General features: G+C 46.4%; 1 protein-coding gene across 1 annotated transcript in view; it reads right to left on the bottom strand.

The window, feature by feature from the left end:
- The window catches only part of DHX16 (DEAH-box helicase 16), a 102,062-nt gene that overhangs the window by 48,735 nt on the left and 38,181 nt on the right, over positions 1–15,146 (bottom strand). Inside the window, exons 14-15 of the mRNA XM_078641709.1 lie at positions 4,085–4,225; positions 3,298–3,460 (exon numbers count right to left, since the gene is read on the bottom strand). Coding sequence (XP_078497835.1) covers positions 3,298–3,460; positions 4,085–4,225 — 304 coding nt within the window. The remainder of the gene's footprint in view (positions 1–3,297; positions 3,461–4,084; positions 4,226–15,146) is intronic.

A 15,146-nucleotide genomic window follows, 5' to 3' on the forward strand; every position in this document is an offset into this window, starting at 1 on the left:
TCTATCCGCGTGTGGTAATATGCGGCCTTGGCCCCTCGCACTTGCCTTTGATATTTCCTCATAGCTAACTTGTAGCCATCCTTGCTCCCAGTGCAGGATGTCAGCCGCCAACTGCGCTCCAGCCTCTTACACTCCGATTTAACCAGCTGTAACTCTGGAGTAAACCAGGGGGCGGTCCTGCTTCTTTTACTACAAGACTTAGAGCTGCTTAGTGGCGCCGTGGAGTTTAAGGCATTTAGAATGCGCTCATCCAGCTTAGAGTTCGCACTCTCAATATCCGCACCCTCCAGCGGACCCCCGCTTAGTATACGTATATTAAAACTATTCTGGGAGAACTGCTTCCATTTGCGATACAAATTTTCTTTTGTGTCAGCTATGTTCTTCTCATAGACTGGGCTAATTATCTCGAAGGGAACTAAATAATGATCTGACCATGGAATCGGGATTGGGGTATCCACAGTCACACCATCCCAGCTAGCAAACACCGGATCTAGTAGGTGACCGAGTGTATGCGTAGGCGAGTCGTTTTTCAACTCAAGTTGAAGTTCCTGAAATTGCTGACGAAGGTCAGTGACATCTTTCAATTGAGTATCTTCTAAATGCATGTTTATGTCACCTAAAACTAACAGTTCCGTCTAATCGCTAGGTGAGCGACGCCCTCAATGATACTAGACCTGAAGTTTCCGTAGCTGCCTGGGGGTCTATATAAGAGGATCTCGGATATAGAATCCTTTGGACTAAGCTTCAGATTGAACGTACCCGCTTCGCTACTGTCTATTTTAGTCGGGAGTAGAGTGCATTCAAATGGGGCCTTTACAATAATAGCAATCCCCCCACCTCTTCCTCCTCCCCTGTCAATTCTGGCTATGGAATATCCTGGAGGGACCGCGTTGATAATGTCCGGGTCCGAGTGTTCGCCCATCCACGTCTCCGTTAGAAAAAGAATGTCTAGCTTCTCATCCAACAGGAGATCCCATATTTGAATGCAGTGCTTACTCAGAGATCGACAGTTCAATAAGCCTCCTTTAACTCTCCGCCCATCAGCACAGCCGGCGGGTACCCTAATGCGTTTAAAGGAGCAGTAGGGGCAATCATGCAATGCAATCGCCTCCATAGATCGTCTGCAGGGGGTTTTTAGTGGTGGGCATAGGTCACGAAGCTCCTGATATTATGAATATGCTGTGATTATATATTATATAAACCCATGTTTTGATTTATATTGTAGTGTGCATAGGGCATGTTCCGTTTGTCATTTTGTAGGTTGTTTTGCAACTCACACATCGAGGGGTTATAGGGCTCATCCCCTCGCCCTCTATTGCACCTCCGCTTAACCACGTATCTTTAACACCTTTTGCGAAGATAGTCAGCTGAGCGCCCAGTAATTCCCCTCATTTCTAAAAAACCCTTTCTTTAGTCACTATGCCTTCACAATCCAACCAGAACAATCCTGCGCCGAGAATGACATGAACGATCAAAATCAGACACGGACACACACATGTTCTAATTCCACCTCCTGCATACGACAGACAGTCAACAAAACACAAGGGTCTGCAAAATGACATGCAGATCTATGGTAAGACATTATAGACATTATAAAATCAATGATGTTTGCCCCCTCCTTCCCTTAAATTTGCTCCCCTGGGATTGATTTGCATAAACCTTTACATTAACAGAAAACTAAACAGGCTAAAGTGTTGAAAATGTCATGTGAATGTTTGCGCAGGGTTTGGGACAGGAACACTTGGATATTGCATATCATTAAAAAAAACTTCATTGAAAAAAAACAAAAGTTATTAATTGAAATGAACCACCGTTAAAGAGCAGTTATGGTTCCAGACACTAAAATTCATCAGTTATGGTTTGGTAAACTAATCCTGACTTGCACTTCCGTCTAGCACTGTTTATGACCTAACCCATTACATCACTCGAAGACTGTTCAATGACATGTTTGATGACGTCGATGACGTCATCTAGGACACTGCTACTTAACCCATTACATCACTCGAAGACTGCTCAATGACATGTTTGATGACAACGATGACGTCATCTAGGACACTGCTACTTAACCCATTACATCACTCGAAGACTGCTCAATGACATGTTTGATGACGTCATCTATGACACTGCTACTTAACCCATTACATCACTCGAAGACTGCTCAATGACATGTTTGATGACTTCATCTAGGACACTGCTACTTAACCCATTACATCACTCGAAGACTGCTCAATGACATGTTTGATGACTTCATCTAGGACACTGCTACTTAACCCATTACATCACTCGAAGACTGCTCAATGACATGTTTGATGACATCGATGACGTCATCTATGACATCGATGACGTCATCTATGACACTGCTACCTAACCCATTACATCACTCGAAGACTGCTCAATGACATGTTTGATGACAACGATGACGTCATCTAGGACACTGCTACCTAACCCATTACATCACTCGAAGACTGCTCAATGACATGTTTGATGACAACGATGACGTCATCTAGGACACTGCTACTTAACCCATTACATCACTCGAAGACTGCTCAATGACATGTTTGATGACAACGATGACGTCATCTAGGACACTGCTACTTAACCCATTACATCACTCGAAGACTGCTCAATGACATGTTTGATGACATCGATGACGTAATCTATGACATCGATGACGTCATCTATGACACTGCTACCTAACCCATTACATCACTCGAAGACTGCTCAATGACATTGATGAAGGAATCACTGGGTCATCCATGACGCTGCTATTGAAGTTATCTTTGATTTTTCTAATGATGTGAATGAAAAATGTAGCTATGTGTAGTGTTAGCAATAAGAGTAAAATCTGGTCCTGCAAATGAGTAGTTTTGGTTCTGCTGTTTTTGTAACAGTTTCTAAAAAGTACTGAAGATCGTTTCCTGACAATACCAGCAGAGTGCCAGGTTTGTGGGCTGGACCATAACAATTAACGTGGAACTCCAGTCTCTTATGTGTAAACCCTTATGTGGAGTCACATAAGTGACTACAATGGGCTTTTGGATGCTGGACAAATGTAAACTGGAGACCCCTCCTAGTGTGTGCTGCACCTGCCATGACCTGAACCCTGAAATGTGGCTCTCAGCCGGAGTTCAGCCGAGCCTCGCATTCGAGGGAGATTTGGGAGGATCCCGACAACAATTCTCTGAGGCATCTGACATCAGATCGGAATTAAGATCTGTGAATAATGTTTGGATGAGGTTACTAGTTGCATGACAGGCAGGGTTAAGTGTGTGGAGAAGATTCCCCAGTCTTACTTACCCAGACTCTTCAGTAGCAGCACCACGTTGCCCAGGTTGGTGCGCTGGATCTCGGGAATGCTTGTGTCCTCCATTTCATTCTTGTAAGCCCAGGCTGTGTACAAGCGGAAGCATTTTCCAGCCGCCACACGCCCTGCTCGACCGGCTCGCTGGTTGGCAGAGGCCTGTGGAGAAGAAGGGAATGTAGGAGGTAAAGGGTTATACAAGCATGCACCAATAATGGGAGCATTTACCACAAATAGGAGGCATGGAGAGGGGAAGCAGCCCTTTGTTAGCGAGTAGGCAGTGGGTCAGCACACTTACTCAGGACTGGGACAATCAGCTCTTGGTCTGCTGATTCCTACAAGAAGTAGGAGGCGGAGAAGTGTGGTTGGGGGCCACCACTAAAGCCTGTATCTTGCAGCACAAGATTACCAACAAGAACTCGGACAAATACGAAGGTGTGGTAGTCCCCTTCTTAATATAAAGATACAGATGGATAACGTTACAGTTCCACAACCCGATGTCTCCACCAGGAACTCAAGGCCCCCAAGAGAATTAGTTCCGTTCTTTGTAGAGTCATAGACAATAATAACATAATAGTCAGATGCAAACTCACTCCCAGGAGGGGCTCATTTGATTTGTAAATAGTGATTCCAATGATGATGGTGTAGTGTGGTGCCTTTTCTAGGCACCTGATGCAGGTGCGAGGGCTTTTCCATACATTAAAGCATGGTGCTTCTATCAGGACTCCAGGACTGCAAGAGAGGCGTCGCCAACAAGGACCTCATGTCAGAGGCGTTTCCTACCTTAGAGCACGGCGTCACAATCAAGGATTCCATGCCTGTGCGAGCGTTGTAACTCTTCTGTTTGCAGAAGCCGGGGTCTATTACGTAGATGATTCCGTCGATTGTCAGGGAGGTTTCTGCAATGTTGGTGGCGACCACAACCTGAAAACAAGGAATAAAATAAATGATTTGCAAGTTTCGTACCCGCAGTTTTGGCCCGCAGTGGCTCGGGCCCACCACAAACTCTTCAAATTATAGTTTGCTATATGTCGTCTTCTAGCAGATAAGGAAACCTGGTGAGGGATAACAAATAAACACCAATTTTTTCCTGTTAGAAAACAAATCCTCAGCTCCTGTAACAATCAAGCCTGAAATCGAGTTCAATGTGCAGTCGTCGGCATTGGATAAGAAAGAGATATATGGATGAGGGCACGCGAGGGCACATTGACTTTCTTCTTTATCCAGCTGCACTTGAAATGCTTCCATTATTGGGTTACAGATGTTATCTATCTTCATCAGACTAACCAAAACAACATGATCTAGCCCCAGATTCCTTACCTTTGAACTTCCCAGGAGTCAGACTGGATCTGGAAGATTTTTCTTGAGCAGTACCCTTGCACACCGTTAGGCACCGTCGGTCCACTCCGTGTGACGTCCTCTCAGATATTGTGACGTCCGCGTCGTCTATATAGATGCCACCCGGGGCCACTGACATCAGTACTTTTCACGACTTTCCACGCCAGAAGCGCGGAGCCATAAAGTTGTCTGACAGTGGTGTGTTTAGACAACTAGGGCCCTGAAGGGGAACCGCCCTGACATTAAGAACTGATCTGTAGTGTGGGGAGGATTGGTGGGTCAGTACCAGATAAGGGGTAACCGAAGGTAAGTAATTTGTCCATCTGATAGAGACATCTAGCCTTTGAACAGATACCGAAGCAATATCTTCCCCGGAGTCGAGACTGCAGAAAAGTTTAAATCAGAAAGTCCTGTAGGAACGAACAGACAAAAGCCCTTCCCTACGTACCCGATTGTCCAAGCAATAATGTTTAACAAACGTTTGCAGGGATGCCCACTTAGCCGCCTAGCAGATGTCGAGGAACGTGACACCATGCTGGAGAGCTGTTGTGGCTGCCTTAGCTCTGGTAGAATTCGCTCTGGGGCCTTCAGGAGGCTGTTTCTTTGCCAGAGTATAACAGTTTTAATGCAGAGCATAATACATCCAGAGATGGTACTCTTCTGCACAGTACGTCCCTTCTTAGTCCCAACGTACCCCAGGAAGAGTTGATCGCCCACCTGGAACTCATTAGTGCGGTTCAGTTAGAACAATAATGCTCTTTTTGGGTCTAGATGGAGACGTCCTTCTTCCTTAGAAGAATGCGGAAGAGAATAGAAGGTGGACAAGGTGACAGATAGTCCTAGGGTGGAAAGGTTTCACCACTTTAGGTAAAAAAGAAGCCCTCGTGCGGAGCACTACCTTATCTGGGAAGATGGTCAGGTAAGGAGGCCGATAAGAAAGGGCCTGCAACTTGCTCACCCTCCTGGCAGAGGTTATTGCTACTAAAAAGGCTGCTTTGATGGTAAGCAGCTGGAGGGGGCAATTGTGCAGTGGCTCGAATGGTGCACACATTAGATAAGTGAGGACCAAGTTAAGGTTTCATTGGGCATGATAAAAGGTGGGGGGAAACAAATGTGTAAGCCCCTTCAGAAATCTATGTACAATAGGGGCCTTGAATAGTGAGCGTTGGTCTGGCATAAAGGGCCGAAAGATAACCCTTTAGAGTGCCCAGAGCAGAGGATGAAAAGGAGGATGTCAGAAAGGGAGGCAGACAGAGGGGCCAAAGACTGTTCTGTACAATATTTACAAAATTCCTGCCATCGGCACGTGTATATCGACTTAGTGGAGGGACGCTGGCTGCCAGAATAACTTTGAATACTTTGGGAGGGAGGTCGAATGCTGTCAACTGTCGCCGCTCAATCTCCATGCATGGAGGTGGAGGGTTGACAGGTTCAGGTGGACGACCCTCTCCTGCGATAGAAGATCCTCCCCAGGGGCCGCCTGATCGGAGGATCAATGCTTATCTGCAGAAGCTCGGAATACCAAGCCCTCCGTACCGAGTCCGGAGCCACAACAATGACTTGGGCCCAAGTCTTCCTGATATTCTTGAGCACTCTGGACAGGAGTGGTATGGGTGGAAAGGCGTATAAGAGATCTGAGCTCCACACTAGAAGAAAAGTCTCTGAAACTCCAATGCGCAAAATTGCTGGCATTGAGCATCCTTGACGGAGGCAAACCGATCTAACCAAGAATCTCCCCAACGCTAAAAGAGTGCTTGCACCACCTACGGATGGAGATGCCATTCGTGATCCGTTAGGCACCAATGGCTGAGTTGGTCTGCCTTGGTCTTCAGGGAACCGGACAGGTATTGAACCACCAGGGAAATGCCCAGTTGTTCCAGCCAAGTCCAGGGACGAAGGGCCTCCTGACAAAGGGTCCATGACCCCACCCTGCCTTGTTTGTTGCGGTACCACATGGTGGAGTTGTTGTCCATAAACTCTTGAAATAGCCTTCCCTTGAGAGATGGTAAGAAGGCTTTCAGTGCCAATCGGATCGCACGAAGCTCTAACAGGCTGATGTGAAGACGGGCTTCCAGTGAAGACCAGAGCCCTCTGATCTCCACCTCTCCCAGGTGACCGCCCCATCCCAGGAGTGACCTCTGAGAGATCTGGGTGGAGAAGGGAGAGGGGTCTACCTGTGACCCATTCGCAGTTTGTCAGCCACCAATGCAGATCTTGCGCAGTTCCCTTCGAGATCTGGATCAGGTCGGTGAGATTCCCTCAATGCTGCGCCCATTGGAACTTCAGGTCCCACTGCAGAGCCCGCGTGTGCCACCTGGAATGCTTCACTAGCAGGATGCAGGAGGCCATGAGGCCCAGCAGCCTCAGAGTCAGTCTCACAGAAATCCAGGATAGAACTGAAAAATCGGCATCATAGCCTGAATATCTTAGACTAGCCGTTCAGAACAGCACCAATGAAAGGGAGCAGCTGTGGAGTCACGCGAGACTTTGGCACCTCGATAGTGAACCCCAGCCAATGAAGGAGGTTTACTGTAATATGGAGGTGGGAGACAACCGCCTGAGGCGAGCCCTCTCACAACAGCCAGTGGTCGAGATAGGGGAAGACTGGAACCCCTGATCTCTGCAGATGAGCTGCGACTACCGCCATCACCCTGACCAACACCCGAAGGGGCACTGGTGAGGCTGGAGGGGAGCATAGTAAACTGAAAGTGCTCATGGTTGACCCTAGAGTGCAGATAGTGACAATGGGCAGGCAAGATGAGAATATGTAAATAGGTGTCCTGCAAGTCCAAAGATACCATCCAGTCTTCCGGGTCCAGGGCAGACAGAACCTGAGCAAGAGTGAGCATCTTGAACTTCTTTTTTCTGTGGAAGTAGTTGAGGGCTCCGAAGTGGAGGATAGGACGAAGGTCTCTGTCCTTTTTGGAGATCAGAAAGTAGAGGGAACAGCAACCAAAGCCTATTTCTGGCTCCAAAACCTGCTCTATAGTTTCCTTGGAGAGTTGGGATTTCTTCTCGAAGTAAAGCTAGGTGATCCTCCGTCAGCCGATCGTATGTAGGAGCAATGAAAGGAGGAGTAGTCTCAAATGGGGAGGGAGTAGCCCTTTCGGACGATATGTAGAACCCACCTGTCCAAGGTGATGTCCCGCCAGTGGTGGAGGTGATGGCGCATCATGCCACAAACTGGACGGATTTTGGAAAGATCGGACTAGGAGGATTTGGAGTGGGAGGAGGGAAGGGGATTTGTGGCCTGATCTGACCTGTAGGTCGGGCGAGCTGCGACCATGGCTGCATGGAGATTGCAAAGCTTGCACGGTCCTCTGGCTAGGATATGACTGGCGCGGGTGGAAGCTCATTCCGTAGCCACGAAAAGTGCGAAAGGCGGACATAGGACGAGATGACACAAAGAGGCCAAAGGACTTGGTCGTAGCCCGTGATTTCTTGAAGCTCTCTAGCGTGGTGACCGCCCTATCTCAGAGGAGATGACAGCCATGAAAGGGCATATTCATGAGATTAGCTTGGACATCCCTAGAGAATCCAGAAGTTTTCAGCCAGGCGTGGTGCCTAGTGTACACCGTCAAGGAAATTGCTCTCCCCAGCGTGTCTGTCGCTTCAAGGCCACAGCGTATCGTAAAATTTGCTGCGTCTCTCCTGTCTGCAACAGCATGGGAGAGGACAGCCTGGGCCCCCTTCGGGACTTGTGACAGCATGTGCACAACCATATCCCATAACAAATGGGAGTAACGGCCCAAGAGGCATGCAGTGTTTACCAACTGCAATGCTAGGCTGGTAGAAGAACATATTTTCTTTCCAAAGCTAGCAGCCTTTTGGATTCCCTATCCATGGGTGCAGAAGGGAACAAGCAGTAGAGGCTTGGACCACCAAGCTCTGGGGGGGTTGGGTGAGATGTGAGGAAGGTTGGGTCACCCGGTGCAATGCGAAGGGCAATTGTTCTATTTACAGTAGCCACTGTGCTGGGCTTGGACCAGGTGCCCAGGAGAACTTCAGTCAAGGCCTCATTAAATGGCAGCAAGGGTTCGTATGTGGAGATGCCAGGCTGCAGGGCGGACATTGATCTTGACCACCACAGTAAGGAGCTGCAGCTCTAAGACCTTCGCAGCCCTACGCACCACCATAGCAAAGAGAGCTCCCTCCTCTCTAGCCACGTTCGATGGGGAAAGCATGCCAGGCTCTGGAGAGGTATCCAAGCCACTGGCATTACCAAGGTCCTCACACCAGTCAATTTCTTTGGAATAAAGCAAGACTTCTAAGGGGTCCTGCATCCCCTCCCAATCTTCCTCCAATCCTAGCCACGCTCTTCTGGCACCTGCCTTGGAGGACACCTGGCTGGCTCCTTGTCGTCGGGGATGAGAATGTGACTGGTGCTTGCTGGTAGGCGGCGTCGGACACAGCATCGGGGAAGGTCGATTAGGTACAGCCAGAGCCAGCTTGGATCCGGGAAAAGATCCATGAAAGCCCTGGGCGCCATGTCCGGAGCAGACAGCGTGGAACTCAATGGAACTCCTTCTGCTGAGCATGAAGGAGCCCGAAAGCGTGCCAGCAGGGTGACCCCACCCAAATATGGCACACATGGAGTCATAAAGTTCCTTCAACTGGGCGGGGGTCGCTCCCAGTCCCAGAAAGGAGGGGAAATGTGGAGCCAACACAGGAACACAATCCACAAAACGAGGCCTCAAACGCTGAGACTCCTGTTGCGTTGGGTGACCGACGTGAAGTTCAAGCAGGCTTTGACATCTTGTGTTTTTTTGTGATGCTTCATAACTGACCCCTTCGAGGACTTCGAATGGGAGGATGGAGACTTGGAGCCCCTGGACCGGTGCTCGGACCTTCCTCTCGACTGAGACCAGGAGCGAAAACTCTACCTCAGAGGTGCCAGACGCTGGGCTGCAAGCAGTTTTAGGGACCGCTCCCTTGAAGCTTTAGCAGCCATGGCCCGGCAGTCGGAGCACGACTTTGGGTCATGGTCATGCGCCAGGCATCAAAGGCTCACTAGGTGGGGATCCGTGACAAACATGGCGCGGTGACAGGCGCTGCGCGGTTTGAAGCCAGAGGTCTTTTTGGACCTGATGCAACTTACCTGAAACAATGATAAATTTAGAAAAAAGTCCCCCAAAAAAGTTGGTCAAAAAACGACAGGGGGTTAGCTCTCTTTAACGGATCTCTGCTGGCTGGCGCATAAAGAAAGGAACTGACATCAGCATGTGCGAGGTGGCACCTACATAGACAACGGGGATATCACGATGGTGGAGATGCCGCCTAAGTTGTCACGCTGAGTCGGCCGACACCACCTAAGAGTGCACAGGGGTACTGCTCAAGAAACATTTTCCAGATCCAGTCTGACGCCTGGGAAGTTCAAAAGTAAGGAATCTGAGACTAGATGTTTCCATCAGATGCAAATTCTACTACCATCAAAGTGAAACTTTACTCGGGCTGTCTGAAGGGATTGTTTATGGAATCTGTAGGCACTGGGATGATAACCTCTTTGGAGACCAGGAGAGCACTCAAGGAGGTTCCCTCATATTGCGGCACTGGCGTCATACACGCGATGCAGCCACCTTATCAAGAAAAATAAAAGAAGGGAAAGATGTGCGCAGTGGCCATCTTGCTTTGGGTGAAAGTAAAGAAGAACACAGAAAGTTAGAAGTAACATGAAAAATACTTCCGGTGACTGAATATTCTTGCAGAGTAAGTTGAGCAGGTAAGGCCAGTGATTCTTTATCAATTTGCCTGCCAACACTGATATAATCCGCTGTTCCAAGTTGAACCCAGCCTTACTTTTAATTACTTTTCGTTTCTTTGGTCCCCTTTGGGATAATTTTCTCTTCTCCAGACTGGTTTGCTTTGTGGTCCTGTAATCATCACGTGGATGCATCTGTTTTTGCAGAGAGCTCCCTGCCCTAAAAAACACCTTTCTGGACTGTGACACTGTAGATGATGCCAGGATTTTCTATTACCTCTTTCTCTTGTTTTGTTCCAGTGTTTTCCCCAATTATTAGATGCTGAAAGCAGCTGTCTTGCTCCGATGTGAGCGACAAGAACTTGTTCAGGGAGGACTCTCACGGTTTCCAGAGAGAATCGAGCACGCTATAAGAGGACTTTTCCACAGGCCTCAGAATACGGATATTCATTTGTAACAGCACAGAGTAGAGATTGGACCTATCTTTCCGGGTAATACCCATAAATAATTGAGGAGATCTCAAAAAGGCAGTTAATTTGGCAACAAACCATCGCTCTGTACAATACGGATCTCAGGTCATACCACAGACTTATCTCTGGAAGGACTCTCCAAGGAATGGAGTCACGTTGCTTCTTGGACATAGGGAGGCTGAATACTTTATATTAACAGTTGCAAGCACACCTGGATATAAGGACCTTCTTTAAGATGACAGCAATTTAAGAGCCTTGAGGAAGTCGTGGAGAGACCCCCCCCATATATACGATGAAAGACGTGTTGGCTAAAGCTTACAAGATTGCCTCAAGAAGAGTGTCGAAGCACCGGAAAATAAATCAATATCATCAAGAAATGTTCTTCTCTTTGTTTTATACACGGTTTTGTATACCGACTGCTGATATAATCACAAGCTCCTCATACTGTTGAAACATTGGTTATTAATCCTAGGATTGCGTTTTTGGGGGAGTGGGGCGTTTCTTCCCACTTTGAGAGTACTGTGGGTAAAACCCTTGTACCAAAAACTTGCAGGTGACTCAGAGCGCTGCATACCCATTTAATTCCCACCGTAGTAGATGCTTTTCCCAATTCCCCTGTTGCTGCGCACATCCCAATTACTACTAACAGTACATATGTTGTGGAAGCAGTGGGTTGAGTCAGCACACCACGGACTGTACTTCTGGTTGCACGCCCGATAGTCCGCCAGGCCAAATCATAAATCCGATTTCTGATATGAATCTATTTGCGAACCAGTTAGGTGCCTTAGCTCAAGCTATTCAAGATATGAATAGAGAACTTCAGGTAACTTCTTTGGAAATGCCTTTACTCTTAGATAAATCAATTGCAGAGCAGAACTTTACAGCCTTCTAGTTCTGTAACACCCTATCCTATTATCACAGCCCATTCCGAAGGAGAAGGGTTTAAAGCGGCCCCTGTCATGACATCCAACATGTCCCAGTGAATAATATGACTGAAGTAGTTATGACACTGCCTGAAAAATATTTCAGAAACCATAAACTTTTTTTTATAGTCTAATTCTTTCAGTGCCAGTTATTTTGTTTTAACCAACCCCAAATTTCAGTTCAGATACTTGGAGGTAACTTTTAAATTGTCCTACTTAACTAAGGATGCTTTGCAATACAACAAACTTCTTTATTCTAAAACCAAGTCCCGTGCTTACTGATTACAATCTATAACTTTAGCAATTGTATTCCGTACTTGAAAGGAAATCTAAGCATCATACAGGGGTCTCTTGACTTTGAGAAAGGGCTCACAATAACAAGTAAGCTTTATTATCCACTTCCAACAGTTACAAAATTACATTAATTGGACCGGTAAGGCGGCCGCAGCAGCCTTTTATCAAAGCCTTAAGGAAGAAGTGAAGGCCACCTCATCCTTGGTAGTCAATCGTCCTGTTACAGCACTCAGGTCATCAAACTCACTCTTGAGGCTGAACAGGAATAAGTGATGTTGGGAGGAGAGACATTAGGATACTCGACGTTCTGATTGTTCTCTAAACCTTCAGTAGAGGCTGCCTCTTCTTCATCTACCACTGACAACCCTATGCAAACAGCGAGAATTAGGAAAATGTCTCAAGAGGGGAGAGATCGCTGCCGCACAAACAATTCAAGCTTATACTGTGGTATCTCTGGACACTTCCTCAAGCAAGTCCCCAGCTGTCGGAAAACAGAAGTGTCTGCAACTACAACAGGCAAAAACCAGACTTTCCCACCAACTGATAATGCAACCCATTTCTTTTTATCTGTCCTGATCTGTTTATCAAAGAGAATTACATGTACTTTTGACATGGAGGACTGCGGGGCAACAGGAATATTTATGGATAGCAAGTTTGCAAGGGAACGTTAAAAAAAAGATTCTAGCTGGGCTTATTCGGGCAGTTGACGACAAGCCTTTAGATTTAGGAGATTCTACACACATTAGTGGAGAGCTGTGCATGGGCAGAAGTTGCACATATCTTGAAAGGGAGAGTTTTAATATAATCTATGTCCTAGCCCCATTACTTTAGGAACTCCCTGGCTAAGCAGACATAAGCCTTCTATTGACTGGATTAAATGGAGTTCTCTGCTGCTTATTGTCAGGGGGCGTCTAAAGATTACTCCCCAACACATTACACAGCCTCTGTTGTGTCTTGCAACTTCTAAATAGTCCCTCTGCCTTATCAATAATTTGCATATGTGTTTAACGAAATGTCTGCCAATGTTCTCGCATCTCATAGAGATATCAACTGCACCACAGATGTAAGTCCTGGAGTGAAAATATCTTACGGTTGAACATATATCCTCATTCATTCAATTAAAGTGTAATGTTCAGGAAAATCAAGGGTTGATGCTGCATTCAGCATCTCCTGCTGGTGCTCCTACCTTTTTCATTCTCAAACAGAATGGAAAGTTAAGACACTATGTGGACTATAGGAAATTAAATGCTGTTACAATTAAGAGCCATTACTCCTTTCTTCGGTCTGACTGGATCACATTGTTTACCAAGCTTCATTGGAGAAGAGATTATAATCTAGATAGAATTAGAGAAGGAAATGCATGGAAGTCAGCATTTAACACCAAGTTCAGGCATTAAGAATATGTAATAATGCCTTTCAGATTATGTTATGCCACTGTTACCATTCGGCACCTCATCAATGAAGTAGTCAGACATATTGGACATTAATTTTGTAGTTTCATTTCAAAGACATCTTGATTATTTCTGGTACTATTTGTGGAGTGGTGTGGCTCAATGGTTAGAGGCGACAGACCTGTAAGCAGAGAACGGCCCGGGACCAGGGTTCAATTCCCGACGCGGCAGGGTCTTGGACCAGGGTCAACAGACTTGATAATTCTCGCCTCAGTGCCTACTCTAACCAGGGAACACACTCAGCAACTCTGGGCATTAGCTTGCCTCATCTCTACAACGGCCCCCCACAGACGCCGGAGATGCCTGGTTTCACCCTGGAGAGACCCAGAAAAGGGACCATCTCACAGGGAAAACCAGGACGGGTTCCCCAGCGGTCTACAGCGCCAGGACACTCGGGTAGAGTAACAGTGCGCTTTACAAGTATCCCACATTTACATTTACTTTTCAGCAACATTGAAAAAATGTGACTAAAGTCTTAAGGAGATGGTGTTGCCATCTGTATGTATCTCTGTGTACAGGAAAGGATGTTTATTTCTCCCGAAGAAAAAAAAGGTATCTGCTGCCATGTTACCCAGCCCATGGCAGGGTATCTATGCATAAATGGGAGATCGATTTGGTTTCTGAATATTTCTGGTGGTCTTCTATACAACCGGGATGTGAAAGAACATGTTCTCTCTCGTGTTACCTGTAGACAAGCTAACTCCTTTCATACTAAACTAATTGTGTGATTGTGGTCTTGTTCTGGTTACGACTTTCTATGGATTTTATCGCTGAATTGACGCTTTCAGATTCCTTTACCGTTCTGTTAGTGGCAGTCCAGTATTTTACCAAAATAGCACACCTCATACTATTGCCAGCACTACCAACAGCTCCAATAACAACAAAGTCATCTTCAAGAAAGTGGTGCGATTACATGACTTACCTGATGTCACAGATAAGGACAGAAGTCCTCAATTCTTTTCTACATTATGGAAGCCTTTATCCAATTCTTTAGGAATAGAAGGACATATCTCCACTAGTTGCTACCCGTTAACGATGGGCTGACGGAAACTATGAAGGAAGCCATCAAACATGTTGGTCTGTAATTACACAATATCACACAGACTCCGTGAAGTGGATTCTTGTCGCGGAATTTGTTTTTATTTATGAATCACTTCGGCGTGCAGTTCACCGTTCTTCTATTCTTATGTCTTTCATCCTCCTATGTTCCCTATTATTGTCAGCTTTCTTCAGTCTCACCTGTATTATTGTCAACTTTCTTCAGTCTCACCTGTATTATTGTCAACTTTCTTCAGTCTCACCTGTATTATTGTCAACTTTCTTCAGTCTCACCTGTATTATTGTCAGCTTTCTTCAGTCTCACCTGTCTGATCCACTATGCAATGGTCCATCACAAAATTATAATGTACCTAAATGTGCCTTAGGCATTTTATAAAAAGTATTCTATCATCACTGTGCAACTATTTTTTTTTTCCACTTGTAACGCGCACGGATACTCATGAGTGTCCCGGCGTGGGGCTCGAAGGGAACAAGAAGAAATTAACAAACAAAGAGATGTGTCTTGAGTTTCTTTTTAAAAGTAGCAGGGTTATGAATCGACCATAGGAAGAGGGGAAGGAACTAACAATTAAGTAGGAGATTCTGTCTGCGCCCAACTAGTTTCATACGTTT

Source organism: Lissotriton helveticus, chromosome 5_1 (assembly GCF_964261635.1).
Source record: "Lissotriton helveticus chromosome 5_1, aLisHel1.1, whole genome shotgun sequence".
NCBI lineage: Eukaryota > Metazoa > Chordata > Amphibia > Caudata > Salamandridae > Lissotriton > Lissotriton helveticus.